We start from the raw sequence: 22,413 nt of genomic DNA, 5'->3' as shown, positions 1-22,413 counted from the left end.
TAAATTTAGATGACCCGTGTTAGTTGAATGCGATTGACATTTTACTATTAAATGCTCCTGTGTGTAGTAAAGGCTGGTTCAATTAGAAATGAACTTCGCTGTTCATTTTTGCTTATTTAGTAAATTGATAGTTCTATATGAATGGATTTTTTCCCCTACCTATTCCCAAGTCCCCCCAACCATAGTTGTGTTTTTGTTAGAGTGCTAAAGCCAAAGGAAAATCTTGAGCATAGCTCTCATTTTCATTCTATTCAAATTGCAATTTTTATTTTTTTGTTACAGAAATCATCGAATGGGCACTTGGTACTATAATCTTTCAATTGAAATAGTCTTATGGTTGCCAGCTATAGAAATATCTTGGAACAAAAAATATCATCAATATATCACTAAAATATCAATATCATTAAATTTCATATAAGATATTATGTTATTTTTATCTTATAAGTAGTATGGTTTATTTTTCGAACTTTATATATGAAGTACAGTTCAAATGAATGACTAAAGGTGTTTAAGGGACAGGACACCCCTGTCCCGTGTGTTATTTCAAAAAAATATCAATACTAAAATTTTGTCATGTATCCCATCTTCTCCCATTAAAAATCAGGACAGACCGAGACAAGATCGAGAAGTCCTACCATCTTGATACAACAGATAATATGAAAAAAATGTCTGGATAATAATATTTATTAATTAAAATTTTAAATCACATAACTTAAGTTTAAAACCAAAATAATATGAGTACATAAATAATAACAATTATTGAATTACATCAATTACACTTACAAGCATATAACTTAAAGTTAATAATATATAAGACATAACACATTATGATAGTAAATAAAAGTGATCTCTAAGTTATAAAAGCAACAACAGACAAGGCTGATACAACATCAAGTCATTATTCTTCTTCTTTAGTTGAAATATATTAAGCAAGTAACTCTTTCAAAAATAAAGTAATAAATACGATATAAATAAAGGTTATTGAATAGGCAGATATAAAAATAATTTGTATTAATATAATTAATATATTGTAAAGAAAGATATTACCCTATACTGTTTACTTGGTGTCATTAAAATTATCAATATAAAAGACTTTTAGTTTTAAATAAGAATAGCATGTATTGAAATTATAATTAACATAATTAATATAAATATAAATTACATTAATACAATTGATATATTTAACATATATTTTTAAAATAAAAATAATATATATCTATATAATATTTGGGACGGTGTGATGAATCCCACATCGAAAAGCCATATTGGTGGAGTGTGCTTTATAAGTCAATTGAGTACCCTCCCCATACGAAGTGCCTTTTAGGGGTAAGTTCTACCTAAAAGGCTTGTGGTCGTGATATTAGTACTTTAATTAAGAGGCCGGTGCTATGGAAAGAGCTATCTACGGAGGGTTCTGACTGGCAAAAGGTTTAGTAAAGTGCTGTGGAGTGAAGCTGCTGAGGAAAATGGCTCCTGATAGGGTGGCATTATCATAAGTCCCACATCAGGAAGCCTCGCAAATAGTATGGGATTTATAAGTTTAAAGGGCTTTCTTTCTTAATAGGCTAGTTTTTTGAGATGAACTCTCTCTTTGGGTTTGTGCTCGTTACAGACAGGATGAGACAGGACATCCCGAGAGCAATTCCATGTCCCATTCCATCCTAATATGATTGGGATGAAATTGGGCCAATTGAAATTGGTATAAATTGAACATCCCTGTAACCACGGCCACAATTCCAAATACAAGTTTTTTCTTCTACATGCGGTGCAAGACAGGGAAAGAATTCAAGATTAACAAGCCAGTGACCAATTGTCTCAGATCGATTATCATAAAGTCATTGTTAATATGATTACTTTTATGCTTTCTATCATTTTTTTACTACACACTAAATATCACATGTTCGCATTGAACATATAATAATTTTTCACACTTTCATAATAAACCTTCCTCTTTGATTCGTGAATTCTTGTTTATTGATTATATTTTTTATATTATTGAAGATTGTAAACATGTATAATCACTATCCAATATTGAAAGAAGTCAAGGGAGAAATAAATGATGGAAAAAGTGATGTACTTTACTGGTACGAAAGGTTTATAATATATAGATAAAATTAATAATAATTAATGAATACTCTAATAATATTTAATGAATATAAAATATTTTTTAAATCTCAATAGAATAAATCTTAATAAATAATATATATTAAGAGAATAAATCTTTATCTCAACACTACCCCTTAAACTCAAGATATGAATAATGTATGATAGAAGTAGGCTTTCATAGCAAATATGAACTCACGGTGATTCTTTTGTGCATGAATTATAAATCATCACCAAAACAAAATCTTGGAGTGATTCTTGGAGGATGAATTAGTGGGCAGACATGAGTGATTCTTTGAAAAATGAATTATTGGATAGAAAACTTGATTGGGGGTGATTATCAAAAGAATAAATTGCTTGGTAAGAAACTAATGTAAAATCTCACTCCACTAAATACAATTAACTACTATAGTTCATGGTAATCAAAGACTTAACTCAAAAAGGTGATTACCAAGCTTTAGTTTAATATCAAGGGATCCCAAGTTTTTTAAATAAAAAATAAGTTTAAATCAATCAAAATCCTTTATATCAAAGTAAAAATAAGTTATAAAAGCATGGGATATCTCGGAGGAGTGAAAGAAATAGAAAACAAGTGAAAAATGACTCTTATAATGTGTGACAAAGCAATGTGTTGTGGCTCATGCATGATGCATCATAGCGTGTTGCTTTCTGTGCCACGTGTTGCGACTTAAATGCCATGTGCTGTGGTGTATTGCACAAAAAATTAACAAATTCTGCTATTATTTGACAGTAGAATTGGGGAACTTTTGACGCTTCTCGATTCTCCGTTTGATGTTCGAATGATGTGATCTAGGTATTTATGAAAAGCTCTTTACATGAACTAGTTAATGGCATGGGTTTTACTTCTAAACAAGTCACACTAGAAAGTTAGATGTCCAAATGCATTTTAATCACTTTTCATAATTTTTACACAAAATAAGTGTCCAAAATCCTCAATATGTGCCAAAAGCCTTTTTTAACAGTTGAACCATATTCATTGGACCTAGGACTACTAGTAAAACACATCACAAACACTAAAACAATATTCTAACAAAATTTTACTCCTCAATCCCATTTTACCAAAAACAAAGGGGGAGGTAAGTTGTCATTACTTTATATCCAAATCAATCCAAACATGTTCAAATCATCATTTTTATACTTGCACTAGTATTTTGACCCTACAAATATATATTATATATATATATATATATATATCTCTACATAGACAAATACTCAAGGTTCAAAATACAAATCTAACATTTACAATAACAAAATAGTGCAAGTATAATGGCATGCATCCTAGAATTGGCATTTATATTCTATTACACAAAATAAATTAAAACCAGAGGCATACAGTAGGAATATGCTAATTCTTAGCCTCTTGAGTCTTCTCTCTCTTAGCACTAGAACTAGAGCTTGAAAAGTATTAAATGAAAGGAGTGAGTCTAGCTACTTAGTAACCAAAGTTAAATCTACATTATGCAATTATATATCAATTAGGAACCAAGTATGTAAAACATTCTCACACATATCATAACTTGTCATTTATCATTTAATAACTTCTTTATCTCACATATACTAAATGCATTGTCACCATATTCTCAGATACGTGACCATGACCTATTATTCACATAACTTGCCACAACTTAACATGTGTGACATGTCATATATTTGTATAAGCAATGATCAACCAACCTTATAACCTCCTTATTTTCTCATACTAAAACTGTAGGTTATAACACTAAATAGGGCTCTGTCCATTTGACTAGACTATCCAAGCCTACCAATCGTGAGGTGTGATCTGGCCAAATATTATATGACTCACTTTCAAACTATAACTTCTCCCATTCTCGTATCTCTAAGGTGTATCATATCCTAGACTATTATCCTCATTGAATCGGTAGAGATAGCTAGATTCTTGTCCTTCAACAAACTATAAGATAGTCCCTTAACAAACTGTGAGACAAGGTTATACCCTCATGCACCGGAAGGCAGCCTAAATATCATATGAATTTTTCTCTACTCCTAATGCCTAGGCGAACTCCTGCCACTGATCATGCCATAATCAGTACTCACTCATTTTCAAATTTTTATTTTCTTTTACTCATTATCACAATAATCACGTTGGGCTCACGACTATGTGCTACCCAAATATGTATTCTCATTATTTTCTCAACATTATTCTCACTTATCTCAAAATCTACTTCTCATTAACATATAATTACCTCTACACCACATCACATTTATTTTTCAAAAGCATAGGTATGTTCATAATTTGAAAACCCTCTTGCTTCCCATTTTGCATTTCAAGCTAAAATAACATTATGCACATTCAAATTTTCATGCACTCATTGAAACTAATACATGGTTTTACATTAAAAATCAAACCCATGCATGTAACATTCACAATTCACATTTAACAATTAATTAAAAATCAATTAAATATAATTATCTAAAATAAAGTTTCCTCCGATTACTTCAAACTTTTGAGAGACCAAAGGTTTACTCCTTAATGTAATAGCTTTCAAGCTTGAATTCCCAAGCCAAATAGGTGACTAAGAGCCAAAAATTATAATCAACCAAGTTGAATTTCATCAACATTATCAACTCAAGCATTATACCCTCAATTCTCTACTTTTCAATTGCCCAATTTTCACTCTACATTAGTTGGAGCCTATACATTAGATTCATTATCTATCTATAACATCATATAAATTCATTGAACAGCCACATTGCCATTAATACCTCAACAACCATGATAATAACAAATTTAATGTTCATTTTCTGATATTAATGGAGCCCATCATCCATCAACTATCAAAATAATTTATACTAGATTTAAATAATTTAAATAACTCCCATTAACTCCATTTGAGTCAATGGGTTCGGACTCATACATCATATAGACTAAAATCACCATCCTCATATAAACCTTAACTCAAATCTTTGAGAAAATAGAAGAAGAAATGAGAAAAAAGGTTTAAAAATCTTATCTTAGATGATTTGGAGATTCTAACTTTCTCAAATTCTTATCTAAGTTATGTCCTAGCAGAGTAAATATGAGCTCCTCCGTTTCCCTTTCCTTTTGTTTCTGTTTTTCACGTCAGTTTGCGTCTAAATCTCTAGAATTCACACCGTGCATCGTGGTACCTGTCGCCATATGCCATGGCATATGGTACAGAGAAGGAAGTTCTTACCTGATAGCCTCGTGCACCGAGGCATATGGCACAGAAGCTGTTTAGCTTGTTTTTCTTTACTTTTTGGTTCTCAAGTGACCCAATTTTACTTTAGACCTAAATTATACCTGAAAATCCAACTAAAAAAATTTATTATTCTCCTCTAACCACACACTACATCAACTTACTTAATTATCCTTATTATTCTTAGTAAATCAGGGAATTAAGGACCAGGATGTTACAACTAGTAAGTGATTCTTGAAGGGAAGAATAACTAGATAGGAAACTCAAGGGTGATTTTCAAAGAGATGGGTGAAATCTTGAATTAAACCATCAAAATACTAAAAATAATGTAAAGACGAAAGGTACCAATAAATGTTGATCTAGTTGGTAAGGATTTGCCTCTAACTCATAAAGTTGTGAGATTAAATTCCGCTATCGATGTAAGCATCTTATTGGTAGATGATATGCAAGTATCTCTATAAACCTACCCAACTCACTTAAGCCTTCTTCAATAGAAAAAAAAGAGGGTAGGCTGCTAGACGAAAGGCTTACAATATATAGATGAACCTAATAATAATTAATCAATATCTTAATAATATTTGATAAATATAAAATACTTCCTAAATCTTGATTGAATAAATTTTAGGGAGAATGATAGGTAGGAACCTAGGGGACCAATCAATTCAAATTAGGTCTCAACCAATTTCAAAATATCAAATTCCAAGAATTTGCAAGTTTGACTCTTAATTTTGCAGCTTTATTTTGATGAATTTGCAACTTATGTTTTAAATTTTGATAAAAAAATAAATTTTTTTATTCTTCAACTATGTCAAAATTTAGAAAATAAGTTTACAAATTAATTACAACAAAGCTACAAAATTGAGAGTTGAATTTGCAATTCCTAAAGTTTGACACTTTGAAATTGGTTGAGATGTAATTTGAATTAATTGGTCCTTTTAAAACTTATCTGTCATTCTCCCTAAATTTTAATAAATAATATATATTAAAAAATCAATCTACATCTTAACAAGTAGCCCATGGATTGAGTGAAATAATTTTGGGAGAATCTCATCAAGGGCCCTTAAGGAAAAAATTATACTTAAGGCCCAGTACAATCTAAAATATCTCTACAAGCCGAGGGCCTTTGATGAAAATATGTTTTAATGAGAAAGGACCAATTTGCCCCTCCCAAATAAATCAATCTTCTATGATCTGATCTCCCTCCTCTTTTTTCTTCCTCTTTGTTTTCCTCTTCCTCCTTATAGTGTTGCAGTATAGTTCCCTAATTCTTCCATTCCCTCCTTTTATCTTCTTAATCTATTTGCCTTTCTTGCAATAAGCTAACATACAAGAACTAGATTTTGCACATCTTAATCTTATTGCCTCTATTATTGTCCCCGAATAACTTTTGCATATCACTCTTTCTATATCAATAACTCTTGTTTTGAGATGAGCACTGATGAGCTCCTTAGCATTGAGGCTCTAACACTTAAGTTTCCCTGTAAGTTTTCTTCTGAATCTATTCATCTTTCATTAAGTACATATTTTTTGGGATTTCTAGAATTTTTAGGAACTGCAATGAGATTTTTAAGAATTGTTATAGAAGCTGTAAAAACCAAAACTTGCTATCATTGAGTTATGAATATGTGAAGTCATAAATTCTAAACTATGATTTGTGAATAGTTGAACCTATGTTTATGAGTATTTAGACGTTTAGTTGTAAATTTATGAATTTTGACAACACATTAACTCCGAACCTTTACTTGTAAAGATATGGACTTTTACTTGTACATATTTGAACATATACTTGAGAATATTAAGACTTTTACTTGTACATTCATTAACTTTACTTGTTTGTGTAGAAGTATAAAATGGTTTAGGTATGGTATTTTATACTGGTTAGGGGAGCATCCCAATAGTGTCAAAGCTCAAAGCGCCCTTACACTCACAGTAAAAACCAAAGGAAAATAAAAATAATAAAGAGGATGGCTTCTATATCTCACTGTGTAGTAGCATTTCTTGGAGCTTCAACTTATGATCTTTTGATAGTCAAATATTGGAGTACGTGTTATGAAAATATGAACATTATCTAATTAATATTGGATATTTAGTTGTGAATTTAGTGGTAAATTATCCAAATATTATGTATATATTCTTGAAAATTCAATGAAAACATATTGTTAATACAGAAGGACCTTGTGCAAATGTTCAAGTGTGCCATATAGAAGGACCTTGTATTGTTAATGTAAGGAACTTGTCATGTTATTTGAAAATATTCAGCTTAACCGTATAGATCATGTGAAATATATGAACATTGCATTCTTAATAAATGAACTTTATGATGTTATATACAGACTTCCTATTATTCATAAACTTGAAAAACTTTTACAAATATTCAACATAACTTTGACAATGTGAAATAGATAAACATTATGTTGTTAATAAATGGACATTTTCTTGTTATATATGGACTTTCTATTGTTATAAACTTGAGAAACTTATGCAAAAATTGTAAAAACCAAAACTTGCTATCACCGAGTTGTGAATATTTGAAGAAAAAAATTATAGACTTTGAATTGTGAATAGCTGAACTCATGCTTGTGAATATTTGAACGTTTAGTTGTAAATTTTTGAACTTTGACAACATGTCAACTTTGAATCTTTGCTTGTCAAGTTATGAACTTTTACTTGCAAATATTTAAACTTGTACTTGTGAATATTAAGACTTTTACTTTTACATTTATAAACTTTGCTTATTTGTATAGAAATATAAAATGGCTTAGGTGTGACATTTTATACTACCTAATAGAGCATCCCAATAATGTCAAGGCTTAAAGTGCCCTTGTACTCACGTTGGGAACTAAAGGAAAATAAAAATAATATGATGAAGCATTAGAATGTGGTTAGTATTCTTCTAGGATTGTTTATGTGCTATCTTAAGTTGGTTTTTTTGTAAATGTATATATGACATATATTGTGATGTATGTTTGGAGAACATTTGTTGTAGTGTAAATGAAATTATTTGCAATAATCATTTATAAAAAATTTATCAGGTTTATGAATAACAAAAAGTCTATATATAATATAAAAAGTCCGTTTATTAACAACACAACATCCAAATATTTCACATGGTTCATATGATTAAATTGAACATTGGTAAAAGTTTTTCAAGTTTATGAATAATAGAAAGTCCGTATATAATATAAAAATATCCATTTATTAACAACATAATGTCCATTTATTTCACATAGTCCATGTGATTAAATTAAACATTTGTAAAAGTTTTCTAGGTTTATAAATAATAAAAAGTGCATATATAACGTGACAAGTTTAATTTATTAACAACATAACGTCCATCTATTTCACACGGTCCGTGTAATTAAGTTGAATATTTGTAAAAGTTATCAAGTTTATGAACAACATAAAACTCGTATATAACATGAACGTGTCCATTTTATTAGCAACATAATGTCTATTTATTTCACATGGTTTGTGTGGTTAAGTTGACTATTTGTAAAAGTTTTCTAAGCTTATAAACAATTGAAAGTTTGTATATAATATAATAAGATTCATTTATTAATAATATCATGTTCATATATTTCACATGATCTGTGTGGTTCAATTAAAAATTTACAAATAATATGATGAGTTCAACATATTAACAACAAAAGGTATTTCTACACGGCACACCCGAACATCTGCACAAAGGTCCTTCTGTATTAACAACATATTTTCATTAGATTTTTAAGAATATATACATCATCTTTCGATAACTTACAATTGACTTCACAACTAAATATCCAACATTAACAAGATAATATCCATATTTTCACAACACATAATTCAATCTTTAACTATTAGAAGATCAGAAGCTAAAGTTCCTGCAAATGCTACTGCACAATGAGATGTAAAAGTCATCCTTCATATTATTTTCAATTTCTTTTGGTTCTTGTTGTGAGTGCAATGGCCCTTTGAGCTTGGGATGCTCCATTAGTATAAAATGTCACACCTGAACCATTCTTACTTTTGCACAAATAAGCAAAGTTCATAAATGTATAAGTAAAAGTCCTAATATTCACAAGTACAGGTTCAAATATGTACAAGTAAAAGTTTATATCTTGACAAGCAAAGGTTTAGAGTTGATGTGTTCTTAAAGTTCATAAATTTACAACTTAACGTCTAAATTTTTATAAGCATAGGTTTAGCTATTTACAATTTAAAGTTAAAATTTTTTATTTCAAATATTCACAACTCAATAATGGCAAGTTCTAGTTTTTACAGTTTCTATAGTAGTTCCTAAAAACATCTCAAAAATATGTTTCTAAAGGAAAGATGAATAGACCAAAAAGAAAACTTACAAGCAATTTGATCTCTAGAGGTTTGATGTTAAGGAGCTCACTGGTGCTCATCTTGAAATAATAGCTATTGATATAAGAAGAATGATATGCAAAAGCTGTTCGAGGATGATAGTAGAGGCAATGAGATTGAGATGTACAGAATCTAGTTTTTGTATGTTGGTTCATTGTAAAAAAAGGTGGACAGATAGGTATAAAACAAGCTAGAGAAGGTATAAAAAAAGAAGGGCAAATAGATTGAGAAGATAGAGGAGGGAATGATATAATTGGAGAACTGTAATGCAATGTTGTAAGGAGGAATAGGAAGTCAAAGAGGAAGAGAAAGGAAGAGGGGAGGAGGAAGAAGATTAGATCGTGGAAGATTGGTTTGTTTTGGGAGAGGCAAATAAGTCTTTTCTCATTAAAACATATTTTTATCTACAACCGTCGGGCTTGGAAAGATATTGCAAATTGTATTGGGCCTTAAGTGTAATTTTTTCTTCCTTAAGGACCTAAGGTGAGATTCTCCCAATATATATATATATATATATATTTAATGGGATTTACCACAAATTAGAGCCTAGGAGTGTGTTTTAGTTGGGGATTTTTAGAGGGGAGGAAAGATGCTTTCCTCCCCTCATTTGGTTCAGAAATTTTGGAAGGGAAAGGAGCAAAAACTTCCCCTCCCCTTCCCTCATATTGCTCTCCTCCAATATGACCTAAACTATATAACCATCTTGCCCTTGATAACCCATCTCTTCACTAGTACTCCTCCTCTCTATTGTTCGAGTTGTAATGCATCATCCCCATTTGAGTTGCAACTCACTGTGACAACCATAACTCAACTAGTAACAATCATTCACATTTTTATAAATCAATTGAAACAAAATTAAATATCTAAATATAGTACCTTGGTGAGGGGGGAAAGAGAGCATGATAAATCTGATGGAGGGTGCAATCATGACTTGAGAAGATGAAGCAACTTGATGGGGTGAGTGAAGGGACAAAGCAAGGAGTAAAGAGTGAGAATGAGGGAGAGAAAGGAGGGCTAGAGAGTGATAGTGGGCCGAAAGAGACACATAAGGGAGTGAATGATTAAGGAAGAGCATTTTGTTTTAATATTTAGAAGAAAGCATTTATAAATATTGTAACCATCCTTATTTTTTTATTTTTAACCAAAAGAGCCATCCTTACTTCAAAGCCCTTTTTTGTAGTTACCTTTTTCCCCCTAATTTATATCTAATATGCATGGGTTACAAATAATAGTATATACGAGTATAATAGTAAATTAATTATTACTTCTCCTTCTTTCTCTTTCTAAACCAAACAAAATATTATTAAAAATTCTTGAAAAAAAATCACTTTGAATTCCTGTACTTTACTCGCATTTTGCTATAGGTTTTTATATATTTTTTGATATTTTAAATCCCTTCATGAACAAAATATAGAGACTTTGGAGGGACTTATAACACCTAAAAACAAAAGTGTAGAGACTTATAGTAAAATATGAATAAAATATAGGAATCTAAAGTTATACTCCCTTCGTCTTAAATTATAAGACACTTTTGAAGAAGTTTTTCTATTTCAAAATATAAGATACTTTGAATAGATTAAGGTTTAATTAAGTGCACCAATTTCAATATTACTCTTTCTCTTTCTAATTAATTTTCGTCCATTCTCTGTTCAATATATTAAATGATAGTTTATATTTTTATTTTAAAAAAATGATATTATTAAGTGTATTTAATAAAATTTATTAACATATAAAATTTTATTTAAAAATATTTTATAATTTAAAATAAAAGAACTATTGTTTTCAAAAAATTTTTATATTACTCTTTTCTTTCCTTTGAATTTTTTTTTGGGGTGCAATCAACTCCTTTTTTCTTGAACTAAACACACGGTAACTCGGTGTAATTAATTTTCATTTTAGTACAAGTTTTTGAGATGAAAATTCGCCACTCTTCTTGAGCGTTCTCTTCGCCTGCGTTGATCGTCCGTGGTTCAACAACTCCTCACACTCAAGCCTCAACTTTCTCCACCTGCGTAAGTCCCAAATTAAACCCTAAGATTTAACGGTTGCTCCTCAATGGATCAGCAATGGCGTTCTAGACCTATCCAAGGTAATGTTTGCCCTGTCTGCTCAATTCCTCACTTACCTTTTTGTCCTCCACCCTTCCCATATTATCCACCTTCTAGATTTCCTTTCGAAGGCGATCCCTCCTTTCAAAGACCAGCCTATCCAGGACCACCCGGAATGCACGGCTCCTATGTTGCCAACCGTAATGATGGGTTCGCTGATCCCAATTTCTGGCATAGAAACCCTAATTGGGATAAACCTTTACCTGGGCAACCGGCCTTCCAGTACCCTAGAGACAGTTTTAGGCGGCCACTATATGAACATAGCGCTCCTAACGATTACGTTGGTGAGGGTGATAGAAATTTCAAGAGGCCGAGGGTGGGAGATGATAGTTCTGGTTCTGCCATTTTCTCAAATGATTTTGATAAAAACCCTGCTAGAAACTTGTCGGAGGATGAGCGAAGATTGAAGTTAATTCGTGATCATGGGGTTGTTTTTAGTAAACCGCCTGAAGAGCAGAGTTTTGGCGGACCTGGGAGACTTAATCAGAACGGGTTTCATTCAGACGAAAATCAAGGTGTATTTCGCAGGGATGAGAAAGATGTGATTCCACATTCTGAAAATGGTGAATTTTGGCCATTCCAAAATGGTCAGCTCAGAATTTCTCAGCAGCACGTGTCTTGGCATCAGACTAATGATGCTGGGGTAGCACATAGACCTGGTTACTCTCCTAGGGATGGTTGGCAGGGGACTAATGCACCTTACCCTGAGCAGACTGCTAATGGTGATCCTAACAAACTGCTACAACAATCGTATGGAACACAGAAACATGTTGATGTCGGACATGATTTTCATTCCTCTGCTCAGTCAAGCAATGTAGCCCTGCCTGTTCACGAGTATAACTTTCCACCTCAGGAGGGAAATCAAACGCAAATTGGACGACAAGATATATCTGGAGTGTCTCAACGTGGTGCATCTAATTTGAATGGAAGAAGTTTCTACGGTCCCTATTCTTATGCTCCTGGCGGCAGCAATTATTCTGACAGCAGGAGTCCAATAGAGGCTTCAAGGATCTTTCATGGTCAACCTCCTCTTCCTTCTTCCCCGCCGCCGCCTCTTCCATTGGAGCCACCAATGAACCAACCTAGGGCACCTACTTCTCTTTTCCCTGTTTCTGTCAGTTCCTCAGCTGTGGCTTCTTCACCATATCCCAAAATTTCTGAAGCTCACTCTTTGCCTCAACCCAACTTTCACAAACCTTCTAAGCAGTTTTTGGGAGATGCCAAATCCTTTTCTATAAAGCAACTATCTGATGATAAACCTAAGTTTATCAATGCATCCCACTTATTTAAGCACCCATATCGAACTACTCGGCCTGATCACGTTGTGATAATCCTTCGAGGTCTTCCTGGTGAGTTCTTTTTTTGGGTATCATTTGTTGTTTATTTGTTTGCTGTTTTTGTCTGGGATTCCTTGAAAACCTGTTGCTTAATAATATTAATATTTACATTTGGAAGTAGGATATGGTTGTTTGTTTGTTGCCTTTCTTGATATAAATTCATCCATAGTAATCGTTAATGACGGTTTCATTTTGTGAAAGGTGAGAAGTGATACTAATTTCAAGATATTTATGTTACTCATCTTGTAAGCACCTAATATTGTATTTTATTGGGCTATAAACAGTTTTTGGTTATTTTTAGTTTGTTTACACTTTGTATGAGTGGGAAATTTTTCCGTGGCCACTTAGCTTGTTGCTGATTATTTTCTTATGTTAAAAACTTTACTGGATGTGTCATTTCACTTTCAGGTAGCGGGAAAAGTTACGTGGCAAAGATGTTGCGTGATCTTGAGGTCGAAAATGGTGGTGATGCTCCACGAATTCATTCTATGGATGATTATTTTATGACTGAAGTTGAAAAGGTTTATTAACATTGTCATCCTTCCTTTTACTTTTGGACGAGAATTATTATAATGCGTTCTTACCTGTTCGTGGTTTTGATTAGTTTTTAAAGGCCTTCTATTTGTTAAATTAATAGTGAATTCATCTTGTTTGAAAGGTTGATGATAATGATGCTTCAAAATCTTCAAGTTCAGGAAGAGGCAAGAAGCCTGCAATGAAGAAGGTCATGGAGTATTGTTACGAACCTGAAATGGAGGAGGTAACAATAGTCATTCTAGTATTTGCCTAATTAAACTTAAGGATCATGTATGTGCTAGTGTTTGAGGCTCTGTATTGGTGTCATTTAAATTTCAATAAGGAAATGCTAGTGGTTATCTGCTTATATTTGTTACATGAAATTTATGAAGTCCATAGTGCGTTGGTCAGGTTCAATCTCGCTTTGGAGAAATCAGTTGTATTTGTGGAAAGGGCCAGCAAGAGATTGAGAGAAAGCATTGTAGGATGGATCTTGTCAATTTTTCTGTCTGCTTTATACCCTTTTAAAATGATTTGCGTGATGGAATGCTTGAGTTATTAACAATGACTGTATCGATTTGAGAATTTGTGGGGATTGCTGAGTATATTTAGGGGTGTGGGTGCATTTCAAATTGGAATTTCAGTAATCTATGAGGACTAGAAGTTGGATGGTGAACGTAATAAAAGCAATGCTTACCAGTGATATGTAGCTAGTTTGCGTATTGGATGGTTGCATGGTGGATATTTGGCCAATGCAGCTTCATAGGAGGATTTTTTTTATCTGCGTAGGGGGTATTTGTCATCTATAAAGGTGATTGTGCAGAGGAAAAAAGGGAGAATTTCTAGATTTTCTGTTTAAAGCTCTTGGATAACATCAGATGACTATTGTGTAAAGTTAAATTCCACATTCACTTACGCCGTTTGTCTGTGGCAGGCTTACCGTTCAAGCATGTTGAAGGCATTCAAGAAGAATGTTGAGGAGGGGGCCTTCTCCTTTATAATTGGTATGCATTAAAAAAAAAAAAAGGAAAAACCTATAGCCAAATCGGTTTGTCTTCACTTTTGAGAGTATCATTATCATTTGATGTCATTGTTTTGATCAAGATGGAAATCATTGCATTATGTTGCGATTTCTTTGCTCCTTTGGTGACTTTGTTTATTTCTCCTTTATAGCATTTCACCTACTCATAGACTTGTTCTTCATTGGCGGATGTATTTATTTAAATCTAAATCTACGTAATTACTTTACTAAGGAAACTAAAGTAACATTAAAAAGGAAAAGCTTTATTAGGTTGATGCTAAATTCTTAACCACACAAGTCAGATGAAATAGCTGAGGGTTCTATGCTGGCTTGTTACAGAATTTAATAAGTCCAATGATGTAGTTTCGTTTTAGATAAAGTGGTGATGCAGTGCCCATGCACTGCATACTTTTCACTAACTACAGATGCAGTTTTGTTCGGCAATTGATCCTTTTCTTGGTGGTTTTTGTGCTTCGTCTTAGTGGATGACCGCAATCTGCGGGTAGCTGATTTTGCTCAATTTTGGGCAACTGCGAAGGTATACCCCTAATTCTTTCTTTTCACAGCCTTTCCCATGTGTGCTCAAGAGGACTCACAAAATCTTTAAAGATACTCTTTTACCCTTAGAAATAGTTGCAGACTTAGTTTTTAATATACCTGCTCTTGTCAAGCTCTGCATATAAAAGTCAGTACGTTCCCCTGATTTTACACACGGAAAATTTGTAAAACAAGGACTCAAAGAGGGGAGGAGTTATTTAACATTCTAAATGCTGATTTTACGCATGGAAAAATAGTAAAAGGGTCTCTTTCAAGAGGGGAGGAGTTATTTAACATTCCAAATGGGTTAACTTCAGATGATGTAGTGTTTGTGGAAATTGATAGCATACTTTTGGTGGTGACTGGCTGATTTACGTTTAAGTTTCTGCTTACTTGCAATTCTCATTTCTGTTCCTCTAGTCAAACGAATTATTTAGCCAGTATGATTGCCTTCAGATTGGTGATATAATTTCATAAAATTGTAAATATTTTTATTATTGGAAGTTTCTATAGATATGGGCATTTCTTTTATGATTTATTTCTTTCATGAGGTTGTCAATTTTGTGCTTCACAATGTTGTTTTGTTTGTAGCACTATATTAGAAGTTAATAAAGTGGCATCCTTGTAACTAGGATGAGCTGTGGCCTTGTTATTTTCATAGACTTCCTTGCTTTTTAAGTTGTCCTACTTTGAGGTTGTGTCAAAGCAATGGATGGAACAACTTTAACTCCACATTGTGGAGGTCATGACCAGTCTCTGTACCTCTGCTTTTTGAGAGCCGAGGTGCCTCATACTGATGGTCAATCCTTGTTGTACCTGAACTGAAAGCTGATTTAATTTGAAGTGTATGCATGGATCTCAGTGACCTCTGAACTATTATGATTTATGCCTGTTCTCATACCTGACTATTTTTGTGAATTTTGGAGCAGGCCTTTAAATACTTTTTGTGGGGTAATTTCTCAGCTCATGTTTACTTGTTTTCCTTTCAGAGATCAGGTTATGAAGTTTACATTTTAGAAGCTACTTACAAGGACCCTGCGGTAAATTTATTTATATGTTTCTTAGCATTGTTGACAAGATTATATTTTACTTTCAGCATTGCAGGATGGGTTTTTCCCCCTCTAATGAAATGTTGCTTTGATAATCTGTGTTGTGAATTCAGGGCTGTGCAGCTAGAAATGTACATGGATTTACACAAGAAGACATAGAAAAGATGGCTGGGCAATGGGAAGAAGCTCCATCCTTGTACCTGCAGCTTGATGTGAAGGTCAGTAAATGTAACATGCATATTTGAGATTAAAAGGTATAAATGTTTGGCACAATCAGGCCATGACATAAATTTTCAAGGCTTAAATGATGTCTAGAACTCCTGTTTGGATAGTTTGAGTCTTCATGTTCTCTAATCTCCAATTTTACTGGTTTGATTTGACAGTCATTATTCCATGGTGATGATTTGAGGGAAAGCAGAATTCTAGAGGTTAGTATAACTTATGCATCTATTTTCCTGCTGGTCTATGATGTAGAATTTGAATCATTGAGTGCAAAGGATCAGCATTTACATGTATTTTTTCGCTTTGCTTTAATAGTTTGAGATTATGGTACGAGGTCTGGATTTCTCTTGTGATACTGGTATAGATTTTGTTTTTTGTATGCCGGTGCAGACACCTTCCCTTGATTTTCTTGACATTGTCAAGTTTGTTTTCTTTACAATCTTAATACTTTTTAGTAGTTTACTTGTCTCCTTAATTGCATTATTTTTAACATTACATGCATTTTTAGCTAATATGACAACTTGCATACAAGTATGAATATCATTTCAAGTAATATGGAATTCAATAAGATTGTTCCTTGTGAACTTGATTAAAATATAATGTGCCATTTTCAAGAAACATCTTAGTTGAATCAAGCTGATTGTATGTGGATAGTGATTTCCAAAAATTGCAGCATTAAAGAGACGTGAAATAGAGTTTCTGACTCTAGTTTAGCTATGTGAGACTAGTTGGTATATTCTTTTCCTATCAGCAGAGCATTCAACTTAATTCAACCAGTATCATGTACCCACACTCCACAAGGTCCACCCTGATCTTCCTTTTCCAAAGTCAATTAGAAGACCACAACTCAATTGGAGGTCAATCAATGAAGTAGCATGAATAATATGATTGAGCAAGAGTATAAATACTATGAATGATGGATTAAGGAAGATAAAAAAGCTCTAATCGATATTCCATACTAGATTTCATAATATCTCATGCCAAAATCATTTAGCTACTCATCATAAAAGGTTTCAACACTAGAAACATTGTATTTATCAGATTCATTATGGAAACGATTATAAAAGATAAATTGAATAAAATGAGATGAATTTGTCTTCTCACGTCCTGCACCTCTTCTTGGTCCTGGATGATGCTTTGGAATGCTTCCTTTGCCTCTGAATTTTTCTTAGGAAACTCTACTGACCTTTGCGCCTAGATTTCCTCCATTTTATCTGTTGCAAAATTAGGTTGAAAGTGATGAACTTAAAGAACGTTGTGTTATAGGCCGGAAAATTGATCCCTAATGTCCCATGATCATTTGTTCAATATGTAATGGACTATGGTATACCCACTTAAAATACTAAAATGTGAAATTGAACTAGGTCAATCATCTAATTAAAAACCAACGGAAAATTACCAACTTCTAGAAAAACTCTACTGATGCTAGCCCATGATTATGTAAAAAACATCCTGTAAAATTGACAGTTGACACGTATATTTATTTATTTTTAAGTTTTGGCTCAAATCCAATGTTAAAATAACTAAATTGTTGAATGATCACTCTTCCATTCATTGATCGTCTTGTTCTTTTAGAAGAGTGGTGTGTTGTTTGATGTTTAATGGCTTGTAATTTGTTAGTGAGATAAGGCTTGTTGTTATTGTTGATGATGATGATGTCTTTGCCTCTTTGGGTGATTTAACTGTAATAACTAGTCTTATTGGTCAAATATTTGTGCTTGCCTTTTCCTGTCTCATTGATGAGGTCAGGGTATCCTAGGATTATCTCGTCTTACCATTGTAGTGAAGTCGGAAAGATGGGACGTTCAACTTACTAGTGAAACCCTACTTAGCATTCTTCCCTTATGCAAGGGCTATACTTTTGGCCAGGAGATTGACAAATAAAATAAATAGTGCTGGTCAAGTACTCTTTAGTTATCTGAATTCTTCACGAAAGATGCATGAATATTTATAAGTGAACACGTTTATTAAACACGTTTTTGATGGCTCACCATGAGTGCTGGTTTCACGTGTCATATACTTCAGGTAGATATGGATATGGAAGATGATATTGGTAATACCTTACCTGTGGTGCAAGGAAGAGAGGATGGCAAAATTGTAGACTTTCCTTTCAGGGATGATACTAGTGATGGTAAGGTCTGACTCTTGGTTTTGGCGTTGTCTGAATTGCACCAGGTGTGCTTTAACCTGTAGTCTGCTACATTTATAGTTCTGTGTGTTATTTGTGTTTTAAATTTAATCTCTTCAGTGTTTTAGTCCTTTAATGTGTTAAAGCCAGAGGTATTAGAGATGATTTAGAGATGAAAAAGTGTTGTGATAGAAGAAAAGAGAAGATTCTTTAGAATATTTAAGAGTCAGAATCTAAATAATAATATAAAGCCGGGAACTAGGAAGATGAAAAAGTGTTTTAGTACTGAATATGCTTCATTCATAAGCCATTCTTTAAACCATACGAGTCCTAATAAATATAACCACACACGATAGTCACAAACGAACCTGTTATGTTAAATAAAGTGAACACATTGACTTTAAAACTTCATTTCCAACCTTTCAAAAATTGTCTGACCTTTCTCCTCCATATTCTAGGTTTCTTACTGGAAGGGAAGAGATGGGATGCTGAAGAAGAACGTCCAACAGAAGTCAGGGAATTAGGCAAGAGCAAATGGTCAGAAGAGTTTGATGAAGTTGAGAATGAACGAACTGAAGGGGGGAAGGGCAACATTAGTGCTCTTTCTGGGTTAATTCATACATATGGCAAGGAAGGAAAATCTGTACATTGGGCTGATCAGGTATTATATGGATTTGGTGCTTCTCTTTTTCCTTTTTAGTTTAATTTGAAGTGCATATTGAAGTCTTTTCCATTCCATATCACTTTCTCCATTTAAAAATGTAAGGCATTTTTAATCGAATCTCACCCGTCAATAAAGTAGTTACATACTTTCAAACTAACCCTATCTTTTCATATTTACCTCTATTAAATAACTTACAATAAATATAAAGTCACTATTAATGGAGGCACTTTTGAAAAAAAGGCAATAATTATACCTTGAAAGATTAAAAATGTCTTACATTTTTTAACGGAGGGGGTATATATTTGTAGGTTATTGCACTCCCCTTTGGGCTCAAGTTCTTCTAATATCATATATCTTGTTGCCCTTTTATTTTATTTTATTTTTTTTAACTGGACATCTTTTAACATTTCGTTAGTCTCAGTATATATCTCCCTCTTATAATTTTCCTTCAGGTTGGTGATAGAGGGTTTTCTATAGGTGCTACAAAGAAGGCAAATGTTTTGTCTTTATTGATTGGACCTGGTGCTGGGTACAATCTGGTCAGTTTGACAATCATGCTTCTTAATTTTTAGGATATGTTTTAATCTTCCTTTTCTGTTTACTGTTATCTGATCTGCATTAAAATAATCCTTCTGAGCAAGAAGATATTTGGTTATGACTTCCACTTTTCCCCCATAGCACCACTTGTTTTTGATAGAAAAAATTTGTTTTGCCCAAAAAAAAAGAAGTTTTATTTGGAAATTTTTTCCAATTGATCCAAAATTTTATTCAATTTTCAATTTTTATAATAAAAATTTTAAAAAGGTAGTGAAATTTTAATAGGAAAAGAAGTTTAGAAAGGTGAAGAAATCATATTTGTTCTTCAACTTGGAACTACATCTTGGAAGGGGGGGGAAACAAAACAAAACAAAAAAACGGAACTATCATCATGCTGCTTGAGATACACAAGCATGTGTGTGTGGGTGTGCACATTTACATGCTCGCTAATAGAGCCCACATATATGCACACACTGGCACGCACTCATGCACATGTCCTCTTACAAGTACACACACAAATACACGTACATGCAAGTATGTATATTTACAGATATACTCAAATGCATATGAGCAAGTACATGCCAACACATGCTTACATGCAAATGTATTTACACACACATGCGCCTGGTCTCTACTGTTTTGTTTTGCCATGGTCACCTACCACTTGGCCGCTACTACTGTGGATCATCTGCCACTTTTCTCCCCCACGTAATCCTAATAGACAATAGAATTTTTTCTGTGAAATTATTTCATTTTAGGAAAAAATTTTCAAATGGGAGGTATTTTGAAAAATTTTCATTTTCTTATGAAACACAGCTCATTAGAAGTTATTTTCCTTCACGAACTTGGTTCTCCAAAATAAAGAAATTTGTGTGTTGTTGTTTTGGGAAAATACCTTTCGAGCAGAGTTATGTTATGTATTGATTTGCAGAAATCAAATCCGTTAACTGAAGAGGAGATTCCAGCAACCCATAACAGTGCAGAGACAAGGAAGTGCAGCACATTCCAAGAAAGAATCCGGGCTGAGCGTGAATCCTTCAAAGCTGTGTTTGATAGAAGACGGCAACGAATTAGTGGAATTGATGTTGATGAGGACTGATGGAGAATTCTGGAAATGTGAGAACGAGAAGTAGAATTGCTTGTCTGGGGTAAAGAGAGAATATAGTCTCAGCGTCGGCTTCTGATTCAATTTTCTTTCATTCAATTATTGGGTCATAGCATCTAGGGGATGAGTTTGCAAAGAAGGACCAGAAAGGAAGTTGGAGAGAAATAGGAGTCATCTTTGAATGTTTTTCGAGGGGTTATGCACGGGTGATCTGCACCTACTATTGTCATCTTTTAGAGGAATTCTGTTCCTGAAGATTTTGTAGGTCTGCATTGCTTGGGCTTCCTTCACGTCTGCTATTCTCATGTTTGATATCCACTTAAGGGTGAAGACGGGACTGGGAGGGAGTTGGGTTGTGTTCTGATGCTACTAAGCAGAGTTTGCTGTTCTCTAACAATGAATTTTGTAGTGCTGCTAAGTGGCGTTTTTTACTGGCCTTTCTTATAGGCAAACTTAGATCACCATTTGCCTTTCGCCCTCTGATATTAGCCAAGCGGGACAGCAATCAAGGACCAGAGGCTGGTTTTAGTGAAGAAAAATGGAACGAAGGGATTTTTTTGACGTGTAGTTTTGATAGGATTAGGATATAACGCTTGCCTTCAAAGGTTCCAGCTTGTTTAGGGCGTCTGTTCTAATGTCTGCCTCTGATACATATTAGCTTCTCACTGTATCTCAGCTTACTCTGTAGAAAAACGGTTCTCCGGTGGCTACAGTGGATATCTCTTAGCCCCCACTCTAATAGCTTTGTTGAGCATGGATTCATGACAAAATCATAATTATCCGTTTTGATACCTGCAGTTGAGCAGAAAAGCAAATGTTTGTATGCTTGATGACGCATAGATTCATGTGTCTTCTTTGGAATATGATGGTGGAGAATTCATATACAAGTCGACTGAACTGTGAATTTCGGCCCTTCTTAAAAATGTTGTCGCTTTCTAATCACAAACAGTTATGATTGGCATTCATCCCATATTAAACGAACTCAAGCTGCTGAGGGCAACCAAAATTCTACTCGCCTAACGATAATAACTGGTGTCAATTCTTTTTTTTTTTTTTAAAAAAAAGAATTGCATGTACATAGATGCACATTCAATTGTTGTCTTTATTTAGGAAGGGGGGGTTGGTGTTGTGATTCACTTGGTGTCAATTCTGATTTGAAAGATATGCCCTGGAATAGGTGTGAAGCAGGGATTTAAGGTCTAAACTGAATGCAATGCCCATTACAGTTCGTGTACGGCTTTAATTACAGAAACTGGTTTTGTAGCTTCGAAATGAACTGTCCCGTTTAGAGCGGCGCTTCATCTTGGACGGAATAGCTGTGTTCCGTCTAGTTCTTTGTGCGGAGGCTCTTGTATTTTTCCTGATATAGCATTGTGTGGGAGAAAAACGAATGCTATTCGTTATATACATTAATATTTTAGAAATATGTATATCTAAATTCATCTAATCACTTCTTCCTCAGCTCGCAACTCACGCTAGAAAGGGAAGAGAGAAGAAAGTGAAAACGACCCTGGAAGTAGAGGAGACAGAGTGTTGGGG

General features: G+C 33.5%; 1 protein-coding gene across 1 annotated transcript; it reads left to right on the top strand.

Moving 5' to 3' along the window:
- The first annotated feature begins 11,570 nt into the window (after window positions 1–11,570).
- LOC129310141 (uncharacterized) lies at window positions 11,571–21,797 on the top strand. The gene is made up of 12 exons (XM_054952008.1): window positions 11,571–13,107; window positions 13,504–13,616; window positions 13,754–13,855; window positions 14,546–14,615; window positions 15,115–15,170; window positions 16,159–16,209; window positions 16,332–16,436; window positions 16,602–16,646; window positions 18,466–18,571; window positions 19,027–19,229; window positions 19,685–19,771; window positions 20,701–21,797. Exons 1-12 carry the CDS (start codon window positions 11,706–11,708, stop codon window positions 20,866–20,868), a joined length of 2,508 nt encoding a protein of 835 aa, XP_054807983.1. The 5' UTR covers window positions 11,571–11,705; the 3' UTR covers window positions 20,869–21,797.
- Window positions 21,798–22,413: the final 616 nt, after the last annotated feature.

The sequence above is a fragment of the Prosopis cineraria genome, unplaced genomic scaffold, assembly GCF_029017545.1.
Source record: "Prosopis cineraria cultivar Desert tree isolate PC_DT_omini unplaced genomic scaffold, ASM2901754v1 PC4, whole genome shotgun sequence".
NCBI lineage: Eukaryota > Viridiplantae > Streptophyta > Magnoliopsida > Fabales > Fabaceae > Prosopis > Prosopis cineraria.
The sequence above is the reverse complement of the archived record's forward strand: the minus strand, read 5'-3'. Positions and strand labels throughout refer to the sequence as shown.